Source organism: Ursus americanus, chromosome 6 (genome assembly GCF_024610735.1).
Source record: "Ursus americanus isolate L20-20 chromosome 6, mUrsAme1.1.p, whole genome shotgun sequence".
Lineage (NCBI taxonomy): Eukaryota > Metazoa > Chordata > Mammalia > Carnivora > Ursidae > Ursus > Ursus americanus.
Window position 1 is genome coordinate 44342914 of NC_142132.1, and position 19217 is coordinate 44362130.

The 19217-nt window shown below is 37.9% G+C and overlaps 1 protein-coding gene across 8 annotated transcripts in view; it reads right to left on the reverse strand.

The window, feature by feature from the left end:
• The window catches only part of NRG3 (neuregulin 3), a 1004506-nt gene that overhangs the window by 10995 nt on the left and 974294 nt on the right, over positions 1-19217 (reverse strand). For 6 of the 8 annotated variants that reach the window (XM_087862978.1, XM_087862977.1, XM_045783392.2 and 3 more), the window contains exons 6-7: positions 16644-16770; positions 1739-1866 (exon numbers count right to left, since the gene is read on the reverse strand). In XM_087862978.1, the coding sequence (XP_087719104.1) occupies positions 1739-1866; positions 16644-16770 (255 nt within the window). Of the gene's footprint in view, positions 1-1732; positions 1867-16643; positions 16771-19217 lie in introns of all 8 variants that reach the window. The other 2 variants (XM_087862976.1, XM_087862975.1) reach the window with 1 other exon arrangement.

Consider the following 19217-nt stretch of genomic DNA (forward strand, 5'->3'; position numbering starts at 1 on the left):
GAAAATCTCTTAAAGACATCCTTATTTAATTTGTGAGTGGTCCTAGAAACATAGCAGAAGCCAAGTTTAAGAGGGGGGTATATGTCAACGAACAAGGAATAGGGTAGGGTATTTGCAGCTCAGCTATCTTAGAAACTGTAATTCTTTTTTATTTCAACTTTAAAACATTGATGGCATAATACAGTCCTAGAGTAATATTATACATAATTATTTTACTTGACTGGATGGGACACCACTTCAACGTGTTATAATCAGCAGGAGAAAATGTTGTTTTGGAGCAAATATCCATCTTATAAAAGGCTGCTAATTTTGGACTTATTTACCTAATTAAAAAACTTCCATTAGATCCAGTGAACTAAAATGCTCTTTTAACAGGGAAATATCTGTAAATGCCTCAACTGATATAACCCCAAACTTGTAGTTAATAACTGAAGAAATAATCCAACAGCCAAATATATCTCAATTCCAAGTTGAAAATATTTAAACCATTAAAAAAAACTTTTTTGCAAAATTTTGGTATCTCAGTCTCTACTCACATATAATGAGAGAAAAAAAATCACTATCCCATAATGAGGATTAGTATACAGAGAGACTGAAAACCTCCCAGTAAATGGGGCCAGCATCAAGAAAATCCTTTTTTAGGGGACTCATTGAGAGTCAAGGAAGAAGATAGTTTCCTTGTATAATGCATGTTTCTGTCATGGAGGTTTTCAAAACATTGCCTAGGTATGTGAAAAACAAGGGTCAACAATATTTATCTGTCATTGTTGGGGACAACTGGTGGCTTTTTAAAGGTTTTTTTTGGTAAGTAATGTTATATTCCTTTCAGAGATACAACATAATGATTCTGCAATTCTGTGCAATACTTGATGCTCACCATGATAAATGACAACTCTTATTTTGTACCTTCTCCTTTTTTGAAATTTTAATCTTTTCATATATATATACACATATATATATTTAATTTTAAAATACTGTACTTCTCACTAAGAAAAGGATGCTTAAATCACTGCACAGCTTCCACAAAGCCTGAGGCTATTACGTTCAGAGGCACGTACACACAGCCATCAGTCCCAAACTTTGGCACTTGGTTTAGAACAAAGACTGCATTTTCGGAGTTTCAGATTTTTTTATGTGAAATGCAGCACGTGACTAGAGGATGCTGAAAACCTTGCTTGGCCTCAGAATGTTATGACATTTATAAGATAATCTTATTTTTGGCTTTCTCCCCCAAAGAACCAATTTCTATGGTCAGCTTGCAGAAGAGTGCCACCCCACTGGTAGCAGATCTCATAAACCCAAGGAGAAGACCTGCCAAGCTTCCTCCCCCTGGAAAGTTTTCTCTGTGTGAGAACCATGTTGGAAGACCTGGAGCGTGTCACATCAGCTGCCTAGGGAAGAATTAGTCATTAAATTTGCAGACGGTGCTAAGGCAGGCTAGGCAAAATCATGTTCTTAATAGTTTTTCAGAATGCAATTGTTTCATTCACTGGTCTGTGTCTGCAGCTTTGATGGGTGTTGTGAATAGTTCCTTCAGGCTTCTTACAGGGGCATGGCTGCCTGCCGTTAGCTTTGGTTTACGTGCTGTGAGCGGCTTGTGCATCCACTCCATGGAGAGCTACAGGGGAAGCAAGAGCAATCATCTCTCCTGAATCAGGCTGCCATTCGTTGGCATGTGTTGCCCAACGTTAGACGGAGTGTGAACGTGCCCATCCCCACCATGAGTAGCTACCTGTACCTGTGGTGTTTGACAGACTGGCTTCCTCTGTCAGGAGAAGGGACCTCTGGGAATGACTGGGGGCCGGCAAAACTTGACTCCATCATTTTCTCCAATGCAGTCACAGGATGCCTTTCCGCCTTTGAATACTGTGGGAAACCACATGCACAGAGATGAGCTGGAGGACAAATTAGGAGAGGAGGGCCTATAACACTATAGCTAGATATTGAGAAATTACTGAACTTGCCAGGAATTTGTCCACTGGGCACCTGATCAGGAGAATGATAGAGACATCAGTGGCATCCCATTTCTCCCACACTGAGTATGGTCTTTGTCCTTCCCCCAAACTCTCTCTGCTTAGATAAGGTCCATCCAGGAGGGTTCTTCACTTGAGAATTTTAAATATGTCTCCTCATTTCAGTCTACACCCATGGCACACTGTGCCTGACAGGCAAAAACATAAGTATTTTTTATTCAATATACATTTTATATACACAAAAATTAATTAGTAGCTGGATTACAAATAATAGGGATTCGATAAATAGTGATTGAATGAACCTCAGAACATTCTCAGAATTACAAGGATATTAATTCAGAGTACCTGCCCTCGACTCTCCACCATTCCTCTCCTTCAGCCTTTGCCAAGCAATTACTGGGTTTAATAAGAGAAATTTGTGAGCTTTTCCGTTTTTATAGGTAGTAAGCCTTGGTTTCACCTTTGACTATGATATCTTATAAGGCTCAGGAGCCTTTGTGAAAACCTATAGAGTTGACACATTAAGAAAAACTTTGCCCCAAGGGAAATATCACATGGCATCTTAAACAGGCCGCAAGTTGTTAACTTTGATACTCCTGGGACACACAGCTCTTGAACAGGCAGCAAGGGTAGCAGGTTTCTCTTCTAGAAACTCTAGATAAAAACTACCCTGAGAAATGACAAATTTAGAATGCTAACCATTCCAGAGAAAATTTTGAAATCTGGATATTCATATCTAATGCATGAACAAGAATTTTACCAAAGAATGAAGACAAATATGCAATATGTATATGAAAAGGTGTACAACTGCATTCACTGTAAAGGGATACAAATCAGAATAGAGAAAATTAAATTTCAAGATTTAGCAAAGGTACAGATTCAAGAAAATTAGAGTTGGTGCTAATATACTGGGGGTACAAATTGCCAATGTGTTCCAAAATGTTAAATATACACTCTTTGATCCAGAATGTTACTTTTAGGACTTTACATCATTAATATGATTGTAAAAATTCAAAATAATATCATCACTAGAGTATGCCAGTGGTACAATTTTTAATAACGAAACAAAATAAATATAAAACAAAAACAACTGGACACAATAGAAATATTCACACATAAAAACTACACAACCATCAAAAAGAATAAAATCAAGGTACGAAAAAGTATGCATAATATAAATCCATTTGCATAAATAAGGAAAATGCAGTAAATAGATAATACATATATTACAAGTGTATATATGTGTATATACATACATGTATACATATACACACACATATATATTGTATGTACATGTACGTATACATTTTTGTGTGTGTGTTTGTGTGTCTGTGTGTTTCCCATGCAGCAACACAGGATGCAGATGAAAAAAATAAAGTATTAACTGGATGTTATCCTTGGGGGAAAGTGTATCAGTGAATACGGGCTATTGAGATTAGGCAAAAATGTCAAGGTGATGTAACTAACCTGAAGATTGCAATCTCTACTGTTTTCTTCTTAAGTACTTCCAAAATAAACCACATAGGGGCATAATAATCATGTCTTGAAACGCAATATTTTTTTTTTATAATAATACTTTTTTATTATATTATGTTAGTCACCATACAGTATGAAACACAATCTTAATTCTACAAAATGGACTCCGAGAAGCAGGTCAGACATTTTGCAAAATGGAGTAAACTGACACACAAAAAAGAAGATATGGAGATAATTTGGAAAAGGTGGCTATTTTCAATAATCCAAAATTACAAAGATATAAAAAATGATGTAAATACTTCCATGTGTGCTTTTTTATTGACCAATTAAAGTTAATTATTACAAACCATCCATTGGTTTAGAAAAGTGCATCAAGTAGACATGTAACTGTAATATAACTCAACATTCTGACTTTCCATCTGATCTTCAGCTTCTATAAAAGACCGAGTAGGGGTTTGTTTGTTTGTTTTTTAATCCCAATTTCTAATAAATTGGTTTAGAAGACAAGCTTGGATGCCTGGAATGTTCAGCTACAGAAACACGTGAGATGATCTGGAGACATCTGTGGTAAATGGGAGGCGATAAGTCTCTGCTCCTGCAGATGTCTATGGGGGCAACATCAGCCAAGTGTTTCTGGAGCATCTAGATTTTCTAGAGAAATCACTGAATCATTAAAAGTCAGCAAGTCATTCTTTTTTTTTTTTTTTTTTTTTTAGCAATGTATGTCAAACAGCCTAATTATGTGTTGGGGCCATTAGTTCCGAGTCTCTGCTTTTTTTGGGGGTGAGGGATACCAGTCAGTTTTTATTTTTAATTTATTTTAATTCTAGTGTAGTTAAAATACAGTGTTATATTAGTTTCGGGTATGCAATATAGTGATCCAACAGTTCCATGCATCAAGATAAGTGTGCTCGGGGCACCTGAATGGTTCAGTTGGTTAAGCGTCTGCTTTCAGCTCAGGTCATGATCCTGGAGTCCTGGGATTGTGCCCTGAGTCAGGCTCCCTGCTCAGTGGAGAGCTTGCTTCTCCCTTTGCCTGCTGCTCCCCCTGCTTGTGCTCTCTCTCTCAATCTTGCTCTATCTCAAATAAATAAAATCTTTAAAAAAAAAAAAGATAAGTGTGCTCTTAATTTCCATCACCTGTTTCACCGATCCCCTTACCCACCTCCCCTTTAGTAACCATCTGTTTGTTCTCCATAATTAAGAGTCTGTTTTTTGGTTTGTCTCTTTTTTTCTTTGTTAACTTGTTTTGTTTCTTAAATTCCACATATGAGTGAAATCATATGGTATTTGTCTTCCTCTGACTTATTTCACTTAGCATTATACTCTCTAACTCCATCCATGTTGTTGAAAATGGCAAGAGTTTATTCTGTTTTATGACTGAATAATATTTCTGTATGTGTGAGTATATATAGATATATCTGTTTTGTGGGAATCTCTCTCTCTCTCTCTCTCTCTCTCTCTCTATATATATATATATATATATAATCTCCCATATCTTCTTTATCCATTCATCTATCAGTGGATGCTTGGGCTGCTTCCATAATTTAGTTATTGTAAATAATGCTGCAATAAACATATGAGGTGCATATAGCCTTTGCTTTGAATAAGACTTTTGATCCTGAAAGTTAAAAGGCTTTGTTCAAAATCCTGGATGAAAGTTTTGAACAGAATCAACCTCTGATTTGTTCTTCCTATTCATAGTATCTATAATAGATACAATGTTCTAAATCTTTTCTTTCAAATGATTGCATTGTTGTTATACAGTTGCTTTCAATTGTACTATTTTGGTCAATTAACACAAATTTATTTTCAAAATTTATTATTTTGGATTTTTCCTCTCTCACACAGACTTTATGAGAATCATTTTCATTTCAGTGGCCACATTTAACATGAGATTCAGGTTTAAGTTGTTGTATTCCTATCCAGGGTTGGTTGGAGTTCTCAGGAGAACCCAAAGACACAAACAGAGACAAAATAAAAGACACTAGTGGATTTTAAAGCACTTGGCATCTACAGCTACAGCAAACATTAAATGAAACCCACTGCTAACCAGATTAACATAAAACCTACACTAAATATCTGTTTACCTCAGGATTACCCAATGTATCATGTCTACCTTTTAACAAAGAATTATAAGGCATACTCTCTCTCTCTCTCTCTCTCTCTCTCTCTCTCTCTCTATATATATATATATATATATATATATATGCAAAATAAGCACCACAACTTGACTCAGATACCACAGAAAAGTTGGGATGATCAGACATGGAATTTAAAATAAGCACGATAACTATGCTTAGGGCTGTAAAGGGAAAGGTAGGCAGCATGTAAGAACAGATGGGTAGTGTAAGTAGAGAGATGGAAACTCTAAGAAATACTCAAAAGTAAATCTAGATATAAAAAATACTGTAATATAAATGATGAATGCACTTGATAGGCTCATGATTAGATTGGACACAACCAAGGAAAGAATCAGGGAACTTGAGTATTAATCAATAGAAACATCCTGACATGAAACACAAAACAAAAACAGTATTTAAAAAAAAAGAAGAGAAAAAAGAAAGGAAAAAATGAATGATAAAATTGAAAAACTGTTGAACAATTTCAAATGGTATAACATATGCATAATTGGAGTCACTGAAGGAAAAGAAAGAAAATGGAGCAGGATAAATATCGGAAGTAACAGTGACTGAGAACTTTTCAAAATTATGGACAGACACCAAACCATAGATACAGGAAGGTCACAGAATATCAAAACACCATACAAATGGCTAACAGACACATGAAAAAATGTTCAAAATCATTAGCCATCAGGGAAACTCAAATCAAAACCACATTGAGATACCTAACCTTACACCAGTTAGAATGGCAAAAATGGACAAGGCAGGAAACAACAAATGTTGGAGAGGATGTGGAGAAAGGGGATCCCAGTTACACTGTTGGTGGGAATGCAAGTTGGTACAGCCACTTTGGAAAACAGTGTGGAGGTCCCTTAAAGAGATAAAAATTGAGCTACCCTATGATCCAGCCATTGCACTACTGGGTATTTACCCCAAAGATACAGATGTAGTGAAGAGAAAGGCCATATGCACCCCAATGTTCATAGCAGCATTGTCCACAATAGCTAAATTGTGGAAGGAGCCAAGATCCCCTTCAACAGATGACTGGATTAAGATGTGGTCCATATATACAATGGAATATTACTCAGCCATTAGAAAGAACAATTACCCAACATTTGCAGCAACATGGATGGGACTGGAGGAGATTGTGCTAAGTGAAATAAGTCAAGCAGAGAAAGACAATTATCATATGGTTTCACTCATTTATGGAACATAAGAAATAGCAGGAAGATCGGTAGGAGAAGGGAGGGAAGAATGAAGGGGGGGTAAACAGAAGGGGGAATGAACCATGAGAGACTATGGACACTGGGAAACAAACTGAAGGCTTCAGAGGGAAGGGGGGGTGGGGGATTGGGATAGGCCAGTGATGGGTATTAAGGAGGGCACATATTGCATGGTGCACTGGGTGTTATACACAAATAATGAATCATGGAACACTACATCAAAAACTAAGGATATACCCTATGATGACTAACATAACATAATAAAAAAATATTTTAAAAAAACACACCATAAAGGATAAATACCAAAAAAATCTACATCACAGCATATCACATTCAAACTGTATTTTTTAAAAAAGGAAAAAAAAATAACAAAAATAAAATAAAATGCTGAAATCAAAACCAAAGAAAATAAAAAAAAACTGCTTTTAGAAGAAAAAGATTAACAAATACACTGGAATTCTAACCAGACAAGAAAAGACAGGAATGAAATACTTAAAGTGTTAAAAGAAATAAACACCAAACTGAAAATATATCTCTGGTTAAATTATCCTTCAAAAAGAAAGGAGAAATAAAGACTTTCTTAGACCAACCAACAAACTAAAAACAGGAAATTCATCACCAGCAGACCTGTCCTGCAAGAAATTTTAAGAGAAGCTCTTCAAGGAGAAACAAAATGTTATAGATTAGAAACTCAGATCTACCCAAAGATGGAAAAATGCCAAAGAAGTAATAAGTAAAAGTAAATTAAAATATTTTATTTTTCTTATTATTAATAGATCAAGTTGAAAAAACTGTTCAAAATAATTATGTATTGTCGATATAGTATATACACAAATTAAATGATTGGCAGCAATTTTATAAAGAACAGGAGAAAAGAATTGGGAATACCCAGTTATAAAATACCTGGACTAACCAGGTATTTGAAAGTGGACTTCAATTAGTTGTAAATATATATTATAAAATCTTGGGTAACCACTAAAAAATGATAAAAAGAAGTATAATTGATATGTTAGAAGAGGAGAAAAAATGGAATCATACTAAATAATTAAAATCAGAGAAGGAAGAAATAGAAAATAACAAAAGAAACAAAGAACAGGTGCAAAGAACTGAAAATGGTTATAAATACAGAAGATATTAATTGAACTATATCATTAGTCACTTTATATATGAATGGTCTAAATACACCAATTAAAAAACAGAGATTATCAGCATGTATGAGGAAAAAACCCAACTATACCTTGTCTACAAGAAACCCACTTTAAATATAAAGACAGAGTTAGAATAAAAGTAATAGAGGAGGTAAAAATATATCATGCTAACACTGATCAAAAGAAAGCTGGAGTAGGTATAATCATTTCAGACAAAGGAGACTTCAGAACAAGGAAAAATTTTAGGGACAAAGAATGATTTAAAAAGTATCATTTACCTAATGATAAGGGGCCAATTCTCCAAGAAGATAAAACAGGGCTTAACATTTATACGCCTAGCAACATAGCATCAAAATACAGAAGGCAAAAACTGATAGACCTCAAGGAGAAATAGAAAAATCCACTATTATACTTGGAGTGTTCAACACCCGTCTATTAGTAATTGACAGATTCAGCAGTCAGGGTATCATTGAGGATATAGTTGATCCACATAGCACTTTCAAATAACTGCATCTAATTGATATTCATAAAATACTTCTTCTAGAGTGGTAATCTTCACTGTTTTTTTTTTTTTTTTTTTTGAGCTCACATAGAACATTCATCAAGATAAATCACATTCTTGGCCATAAAATACATCTTAGAAATGTTTTAAAAAGATTTTTAATTTTTTTAGTAACCTCTACACCCAGTGTGGGGCTCAAACTCACAACCCTGAGATTAAGAGTCTCATGCTCTACTGAAGAAATTTTTAAGAGATAGAAATCATAAATAGTATATTCTCAGACCATATTTGAAATTAGACTAGAAATCAATAAGAAAAAGATAGTTGGAAAATCTAAAACTATTTGGAAAGTAAACAACATACTTTTAAGTAACAGAAAGGTCAAGGAAAAGAAACAAGAAATTTTAAAATATTTTTAACTATATGAAAATGAAAATACAACTTATCAAATTTGTGTTAGGTAATTAAAGCAGTGATTAGAGATAAATTTACAACATTAAGTTCCTATATTTGAAAAGAAGAAATATCTAAAATCAGTCATCTGAATTTCCACCTTAGGAAAATACAAAAAAGAAGAGTAATTTAAACCTGAAACAAGCAGAAGAGAAATAATAAAAATTAGAGAAATAATAAAATTGAAAACAGGAAAATAGAGAAAACCAACAAAAGCAAAGTTGATGCTTTGAAATGATCAATAACATTGATAAATCTCTGGTCAGGCTAACCCAGAATAGAAAAAAAAAGAGAGAAAAGATTATCAATAACAGAAGTGAAAGAGGCCATCACTACTACTCCCATGGACAGAAAATGGTTAATAAAGGACATTATGAATAACTGTATGCCTTCAAATTTGATATATTAGTTGAAATGGACCCACTTATTGAAAGACATGTCATCAAAATTCATGCAAAAGGAAATAGGTAAACTTAATCACCCTGTATCTATTAAAGAAACCTACCTATTAACAAAATAAGTATCATTTCGGAGATCTGGAGATTCCAGGAAGGCATACAAACTCTGCTAAAGGAAACTGAATTATAAATATATGAAAACGTTAGTGGGAGGTGGGGACTAGGGGGCATGCTGTCCTAAGGAACTTTGGAATCGAGTGAAATCTGCAGACTAAAGGCAAAAGTACTGCACAGAAGCAGATACATCTATGATTTGTCTGCTGAGAGGGCCTGGAAGCAAGGACACACTCAATAGAAACCTCCAGAAAACCTGTACTGAACTGACGAAGTACGTCAAAATGACACAGGGACCAACTGAGAGAGCTACCAATGGCCACAGCTGAATGAAGTTGATATAAAATAAGAAAAATTATTTATTGAATTATAACTCGAAGTATAAAATAAGTATCCATGAATTCATACTCTTAGATCAATGATGAAATTAATAAGTAAGTGAGGAACAAGAGATCAACTCTTTGCAGTAGCATTCCAAATAACTTATGCAGATACTCTGCCTTTACAAAGGGGGAGCATAACTCCCCATTCCTCAAGTGCGGGCTACACAGAGTCACTTCCTTCCAAAGAGAGCTCTATAGAAAGGAAGGGAAGAGTGAGATCACCGTGGAGACTCCTAGCAATTACTACGTCAGGTGACAAAGTAATCATCAACAGTGTTAAATCATATTGATAATGTGCACTTTTGATGAGTGATGATTTGGCACTTTATCTCGGTTCTCTTTCTCCCCAAACCCCATTCATTACTCCGATCGAATCATGAGAAAGACATCAAACTAATTCCAGTAGTGGAGCACCTACACAATACTTGACCACGACTCCTAAAAACTGTCAGAGCCGCTAAGACAAGGAAAATCTGACAAACTGTCACAGCCAAGAGGATATACGACCACCAAATGTAATGTGGTATCCTGGATGGAATCCTGGGACAGAAACAATTAGGTACACACTGAGGATACCTGAATAAACTCTGGATTTGAGTTAGTAACAAGGCATCACTAGGGGTTCATTAATTTTAACAAATGTACCTTGTTAATATACGATGCTATACGATGCTAGTAGGAAAATGAGTAGAGTGTATAGGGGAACTCACTGTATTATTTTTGCAACTGTTCTGTAAATCTAAAAATGCCTTAAAAAACAAAGTCTACTTTAAAAAATAAAAAAAATATATATTTTTTTAAAGCAAAAGATACATACCCTAAAAAAGAAGCAGAAGAAGGAGAAGAAGAAGAAGGAAGAGACGAGGAGGAGGAAAAGAGGAATTTAGACTAAAGGTAGAATTCAGTCTCTTATTTTCAGCTATAGGCCCTCAAGGTGCAGAATCCACTCAGCAAACAGTCTGCAACAAATCTCCTTAAAGGTAGCTTAACTGACCACGGTTATAGCCTTTGGACATTTTTATGCTTTATGCTGAAAGCATTTCTTACGGTTCCTTCCAAAATTTAGACACTTCCATCCGTGGGAGGGGTTCCGGTCTGCATAATTTTATCCATGAGATAATATCTCCAGTAAAGCTGCCCATCTGGCCCTTTCCAGTAACATTTCTGTGCACGGTCACAAGTATGGTAGTTGACTCCATGTTCTTTCCTTGCATTCATACAGATCTTGACTTTCTGCGTGTGTACCTGTTTTATTAATACCTCATTCGGTATAATGTACAAAATGTCACTTTAATACCTAATAAGGAGAGGCCACGGTCCATTCACTGGTCCTTTCAACATGAGCTAAGTTGATTTCCTTTTAAACACCCACAGAGGCCCTGCTCAGTACTGTTATTTCTTGGGGAAGCACTCATCCCAGTGAGTGGCCTTCCCAAAAGCCCATCTTGTGGGTGCTCCTGGGTGCTGAGGACCTCCACTGTTGTTTACACCATCACCTGCCTTGCTCCTAACACAGTGCTGATGGTGCACTGAAATCAACAGACATGTCAAATGAAGCAGGCTCATGTTGGAAGGAGAGCAGCGACATTGTTTCCAGGTCTGCCCGAGGCACGCCGCCGGAGTCAGAAGGTTAAATGGAAGTGTGTCTGTGTTGGAAAGCAATGATGACAGAGCTGATAATCACCTGGTCTGCAACCCCAGGCAATAAAGGCAGGAAGGAAGATATTTTTAAAGGGTTTTAAATGTCTGTCTCTCTGCATTGCTCCCAGCTCCTCTATGTCTGTGTCAAATGTTCTTTACTGGAAGTCTGACTTAGGAGCCCAGAGCATGGTGAAAATGAGTGGTTATGGTATATTTTAAAGCGTGATTTCTGATGCAAGTAATTAAAAACAATTTGACTGCTCTTGCTGTTAGGAACTTTGTACCATATCCCCAGCAGGAAGAACGATACTGATTGCAGTCAAACGTCAACCCATTTCCATGGAACCAAGGTACCCTTTCTACACACGGGTTACAGCAAGCACTTCCCCTCACTCCCACCCCATATGACCCACCTTCTCACCTCAACCATATGCCCCTCTCAGCCAGGGGGACTGAGCACATGCCATCATTCCCTCTTCTGAGAGCTCTTTGCCTTTCTTATATTGCCAGCTCAGCTCCCAGACCTGCCTTCTAGAAGCTCTAACAGGACTGTTCACTATTGACCGGAGGCCTTGGCAGATTCGTTTGTGGAATTATCTATCACCTACAGTAATCAGTAAGCTCCTTGAAAGTAAGGACACTGTCATTTTGGGTCATCATTATATCCCTGGTCCTTAATGCAGTGCCTGGTCCTTACTAAATATTTAATATATATTTGAATAGATGAAGGTATGCATCTATAGTGAATCAGTAAGTGAGAATTTGCTCTATACAACAAGAGATCAAGTTTTAAACTAGAACTATTTAAAGTTAACATTGATTCACGCTATAAAGAAATTACCTCTTCTGACCAATCCCCTGACAGCTATCTGACGAACTTCAACCCACTCCCAAGACTCAGTTCGTGGTAGGTCACCTACTTTGGGCAGGATTCAGTTCTCCCCCAGACAACCATGGATGTCCTTTTCCATTCTCTGATAGCTCTGTGACTTCACGTATCTACATTAGAGAACAACTGCTGTATACTATTACAACGCTTGTTTCTATCAAGAGCCTGTGAGCCCCAGGAGGTCACGTTCCATCTCTCCTGTTTGTACTTTGTAAGCTCTTCATACAGTGCCCGGCACAGAGAAGTGTTCAGTAAGTATTACGGAATAAATGGATTCCTCTCTCTACCAATTAACCAGGCTGTGTTAGGCATTAAATTCTTAGGACTTTCCTAATGCGTGCAAATATTATCTGCCAATTCTTCCTCATTGAATGTTACTCCCATAAACCTATCTTTCCTGAAAGGGTTCTTGAAAAAAGGGTGGGAAGGAGTGTATGATTTTATTCCCTTATTTTTCACTTAGGTATATATTCTCTTGATTTTAAGAGAGAAGGGTTCATCTTTCTTTTAATGACTTGTCATTCTGCTCCCTGAACCAGGCTGAGAAGTGTCACTCAGTATGGAGGTTATAATGCTAGCTCCAGCTCCCTCTCTCACCCAGGACACAGTACATGAGGTCAGTTCATCTCTCCGAGTCACAAATGCTTCACCTGCAGATGACGGTAAGGCGCTAGATGCTTCTACGGAACTGCCAGGGCTAGTTCGGCAGCCTCTGAGTCAAGTGTTTCCAGAGTATCATGTTGCTTCACTGGACTAGGTGTTTCACATCTTGTTAAATGACTGTAAAGTGAAACCCTTCCCCATGAATGTTTAATGAACTTAAGGGAATGCCAGATGCAGACAATTCATTTGTTAAACACTGCAATTTGCGAAGAATTCCAAGTAGTTAACCTGGGCTTCCAGATAAAATAAAGACAGATTTGCCTGATACGGTGTCCGAGCAGGAAGTTTTCCCTCCCAAGGATTCGAGTGTACCTGGATAACCCATCATCCTCTGCGTAGTAGAAATAATGATGGAACACCTGCGCTGGGCATTCAGAATTTCCTAATGGATGCTCTATGCAACTGGAGCTTGGACTCTGGATGTCCTCACTACTTTTGATATTTGGGTAGGATAATTTTCCGTTGGAGGGAGGAGGGCTATCCTGTACATTGTGGAACATGTATCAGCCCTTCTGCCCTCTGCTCATAGATGCCTCTCAAGTTATAACACTTTGCCAAAAGTTCTCTGGGGCAACACTGCCCCCTGTTGAACCACTGAGTTATAAAGCCATGTCTGCCTTTCTGCTACTCAACAGGCAGTCTGTCAGAGATAAACTTTCTCAGGCTTTGAGTCCCATTTCCCTCTTCTGCACACAGGGGGTGTAAATTAAGTCGTTGCTGTTAGGACGAAATGAGGCGATGTATTTATATCATTTAGCATGATTCTGTGTATGTACTCAGTCTATGATGTTTGCTATTACGATGATCGCAATTTCATTTATCATTGTTTGCTTTTAACACTGACGTCGGTATTTCCTTACAGATCTTGCAGGAAGAAAATAAAATAGAGACCTACAAAAAAAACCCTAATTTGCTAAATTTTTTTCAATACATTTGCTTTTTCCAATATTCAAGCAGAAAATTTGAGCCCCACCTCAGATTACTGCTTGCCCTCAGACCAGGGCTACCTGGCTTCCAGCTGCCTGGATGGTCTCTATACTTCTCCTTGCATATCTTCAGCATAAAATGGAAAGAGAGCAAATGCTCTTAAAAGTTTCTGTTCCTTTCCAATGCATTAGTGATATATATTCTCCATTACTATTTCCTCCCATAATCTACAACATGAAAAACTACAGTCCAATTGTTACTTGAGTCTTATAACAAAAGTAGGAGCGAGAGTATGAACAGGGACATAACTCACCAGACTGAACATCTGACTAGAAATATATGGGCTGAGATTATACTACATAGTCAAATAGTTAAATGTAAATTTAAAGAAGTACCATGTTCTCCTATTAAATTAGCAAAAGAAATGTTGACAAAGGTATAACAAAGCTGGTAGCGATCCACATTGCTTTCTAGCACTTAAATTGATATGTGCCTCTGGGAAAGCAACTTATTTACTCCAGTCTAGTCTGGTTAAAGAGACCCACTCAGGCGGTCCCTTGGGCCCAGGCAGGCAAAGTGTACGGTGCTATGTCAAGCCTACACGTGTCTCCCCAATGCACCTCGCTCTCCTTCTTCACGGTCCTTATGAGCCTTCCTTTCCTATTGATTCTCTGCCTGAACTCCCAGCCCAGCCTAAAACTGATGATCCCTTGAAATGTATTGTCCTAGCTGACCACACACCAACTCAGAGGAAAAAAAAATCCTATCTTTATCCCAAAAGGAAGAATATAAAAAGACACTTTCCCACATCTTATCTTGGGCCCTGTGCGAATGATCCAGTTGAACCCACCCTCTGCTTCCCTGGCTCACATACAAAATGTGGGTATGGGTGAGCCGGAGAGGGGAGGAGAGGGAAAGAAAAAGAAAAGAAAACCCAATGTGCCCCCAAATCTTTCAAGTGTTGCAACCCCTACACCGGAGGAAAGGCCCCTGACCTGCCTTTCTTGGAGCAATTACTTGAAAAAGGCTTATAAATGTAAGCTGCCCTTTGTCATTTTGAGATGTAGATTTATCTCCTACAACTCAGGGGTTTCTTTCTCAAGGACCTGAAAGCCAACTCTTCGAACTGTAATTAGGAAGGATAGGACCTCTGTCTCCCCGTCTCTGTGGAAGCACAGAATCCTAAACTCCGAAAATCCTCGTTGCCAGCTAACAGACGCAGCTGACTAGTACACTGACCAACTCTTTCATTTTTCATTTCCCTGACTCGTCACGCCCCCGCTGACTCCTCTCCCTATTCCCTCATTCTCTCTTGAAAACAACCAGTCACCTCTGTACAAATTGAAGATGAGTTCAGTTCATGCTGGACCTTCTTCCATAATGCAATAATACATTACTGATTAACATCCGTAGTCACTATCTTAACTAGTGGCTTGTTTATCGTCGGCAGGTCCAGTTGCTAAGGAATTGAAACCCCCCATCACTGCATTTGTGTTAGGGTGGTGAGATAATTCTCAGAAATCATTAGCAAAAGCATCCCTTCTGTTACAGAAAAGAACAGTCCCCACATAACTATGATTACAAGTTTAACAAAACTTTGCTGGGAAGCGATTCTGATTTATGAATTCCACACTAAACATCTAAGTACGTCTGTTATGCATAGCAAATGGTGACTTTCTGGGTAATGATTTTTTAGAATCACAAATGATGTACAAATTCCCAGTGATTTACGCATTTGGAGGGGCATGAATATGTCCTGGGTGATTGCCTATTCTACTCAAATACTAGGTTTATACCACGGCCTTTGTTCCTTCCTTCTGTGTCTCAGAATCTGGAAGTGCCATCTTCTATGGGGGCAAAGAATTTCTACCCTGGGAGGAATATTTCAGGATGTCTTGGATGATATTTGCTTGTCTTTAATTAAGTGTTTTGCAATATATCTCAGAAATAATTAAAACAACTGTAGAAAGAATGTAGGATTCAAAGAGCTCGTGTTTCAAGTTCTGCTATCTATTTAAGGTCTGGTATTAGGACATACTGACTGTAACTTTGACATCTCTCAAACCCCTTACCTTGAAGTTGCTTGAATATAATACACATTCTCAGGATTCCATGGCTTTCTTTCTTTCTTTCTTTCTTTCTTTCTTTCTTTCTTTCTTTCTTTCTTTCTTTCTTTCTTCTTTCTTTCTTTCTTTCTTTCTTTCTTTCTTTCTTTCTTTCTTTCTTTCTTCTTTTTTTCTGTTTTTCTCTTTTCCTTTGCTGTTTGACTAGCTGATGAACCTTTCACCCATCCACCTCCCTTTGGTTTCCTCTCCAATCTATCGCAATGTCAACCATCTCAACCCACATACCCCCTCTGGGTCTGGTGTCTGTATCTCTTACCACAGGTAAGTTCCCATCAGGTAGGGAACATTGCATCCCTGGTGCCCAGCACAATTTCCGACACAGAGTAAGAAGGTAATAAGTTATTATAGTACAAACAAGGGAAGCTTTTTTTGCTTCCAGAGATTAATTTATACTGCAGATTGTAATCAAAAGCTGAGATTTAATTTTTCTCTGTTTCAACCTGTACATCTGCACACACACAGAACTGCAAGATGATTTAAGGAAAAATCTACAAAGTACTGAAAAAAAAAAAAAAAGACAAGTCTGATCCCAAGATGCCCATCCCCTCCGAACTGGAAGCACTGAGGTGGGCTGGGGGAAGAGAAGTATAGACGGGTAACTTACACTTTGCAGCTGGACATGATTTTTCACCAAGTTCTCTGCCTTTGCCACTGTGCTGGATGCTTTGAGGCTGTAGTTTTTACCATTTTGCGGTTCTTTCAGCTGCTCTTGAATTTGTTTAGCTTGTTTCCTGCAGGTTTAAATAAACAAACACATAACTAGTTGCATCAGTTTATTCTATTCATATTTTGGGGGTTCATTCATTCCCAACATCTATATTTGTCATTTGTTAAAGCTGGAAAACTCAGTTAACAAAGAAAATCCTTCCTTTGTTTTCAACCGAGCAACCGCATTAGATAACTTCTAATCTGGAGAGAAGCTGGTTTTATCCATCAACATCCCGGGATTCACACCCAATGGTGCGCCAAAGTCAGACAGAAGCATAATGCATCATCCTGGCCCCCAGGGAGGCAAGAGGTTCCCCAAGCCTTAGTGCTCAGCTGTAAAGGATTAGAAATGCTCTGAAGTAGCCAGTGGAAAAATTTGAAGCTTGGACCTAGCAGCCACATATAACATAGCATCAAAGTTACATCTCTATTTGTTACATTTACATTTCCAAACATGTGTGGCTTAATGGCATGGCCTGCATATATTCCACGAGTATATTTCCTCTTCTACAATTTAGAAACAGCTCATTTATTGTTACAATTAGACCCAAATGTAAAGATTTTTATTTCTACTTTGTAAATAATAATAAAAAAATAGTTAACTTTTGAAAGAACACCTACTATGTGCCAAGCACATTTTAACTGTTTTCCATATATCGACTCACTTATTCTTCACGATAATTCTGTGTGATGAGGCATTAACCTATCCTCATTTAATATATGAAGAAACTGAGGCACAGAGAAGTTAAATAATTTTTCCAGAGTCCCATTGCTAGTACGTGGTGGAGCTGAATTTGAACCCAGCCCATTTGGCTGAATACTCTGTACTTTGAGCCACCACTTGGGATGGTCAAACCACGTGCCCATATTCCCACAGCTTCTCAGTGGGAAGATTGAGACTATTCTCGAGTTTCAGACTCTGAGTAAAGTACTCTTGCCTGCATATGTGGGTGACTGTTGCTTAAGTCAGGCTACACCAGAAGGAAGCAACAAATTACTGCCTTATGGACTGCTCTCTTCCAAGGGCTTTATAGTAATTATCTATCAGCGGAAGACTCGGTACCCAGAAACACACACACACACACACACACACACACACACGTTGCAGAATCATCCCGCCCACCCCAAACATTGAACTCTTCCCAAGGTCCCTGTCAAGGATAGAGCCTTTGGTTCACTATGTGCACTGTCTCCTGCAGAGAGCTTTTCCTGAGAATGGGCTTGGGTATCAGACGGACTGTGATTTGAATCCCAGCTCTGCCACCCACCACTTTTGCTTTGATTTCCTAAATCAAAAGGACTGTTTTCCTCAATATCTCTGAGCCTCGGTTTCCTCATCTGTCCATGGTGTCGTAAAAGCTAACTTCCATGGATACTGTGGAAACTAAATGTGAGAACACCTGTAAAGTGTTGATCTGCTCCCCTTCCCATCATTTAGCAAGCTTAGTTGTATGGGCAGATCCTAGAGAGGAATGAGAACACTGGCTCAAAGATATTGTATTAATTGCATCTCTCACAAGCAAGCGACAATGTTGGCTCCCGGATTTGGAGGCTCTGAGCATCATTAACTCCTTTGAATTTACAACAGCAGTCATGTAGCTCTGTTTGTTACAAAGTTTCTTTTATCTTTTCAATTGTTTGGGGAGCATTTATCTCCAGTGCTTTCAGTTGCTTTAATCCAGTTGTAATAATCTATTTCCTAACAGCTAATCTGTAGCCTATTGTTAAAAATAAATCTATCATATCAGCATTTTATGAAGCACATTATAGCCACAAAATCCCATCCGGGATTCACTGATGAAGGAAACAGGAGATCCGGAGGTTCTATCCGAGTAAATTATCGTGAGGAAGTAAAAGGGGGCTTGTCACAGAGTAAGGATCCAGTGACTCTCCTAAGGATTAAATAGTAGAAACATTAACTCTCTTTTCAGTAATTCTGTAATTCAGTGTATGGGAAATGCTAACTTCTAAAGGAATTTTCCTCATAAAAATGTGTGACTGCAGTTTCCTAAACCCTTTAATAATTTGCTTTCCTTTACTGGCTTCTCACTCAAGTCCTAACTCACTAATATTCCAGGATAAACAGGCCTTTCTTTCTGAACCAGCCTCCTTCTCTACCATCCTTACCCTGTCCCAGACACGCATGTTTTTCCTCTTTCCTCCCTCATCCAGGAAATGGGAACCAGGACACGACAGGTGTCTGATTACAATACCATTAGCTCTCTCGCAAGAGTCAATGCTCTGGGAAAGACAATATAGGGGCATTGCACGCTGGAACCCTACTAGCCTAACAGTGTCAGTGTTAACATTTTATAGTTGGTGGAGTTTTAAGTTTCTCTGGTCCAGTTCATCAGAAAGAAATGACATGGAAGTTGTGGACTATCAGGTATCACAAGTCCACTGGTTGGCATTATTGGGAGTGTTGCGGGATGGGCTGAAGCGGCTTGAGAGGGAGACAGCATGCAGGATT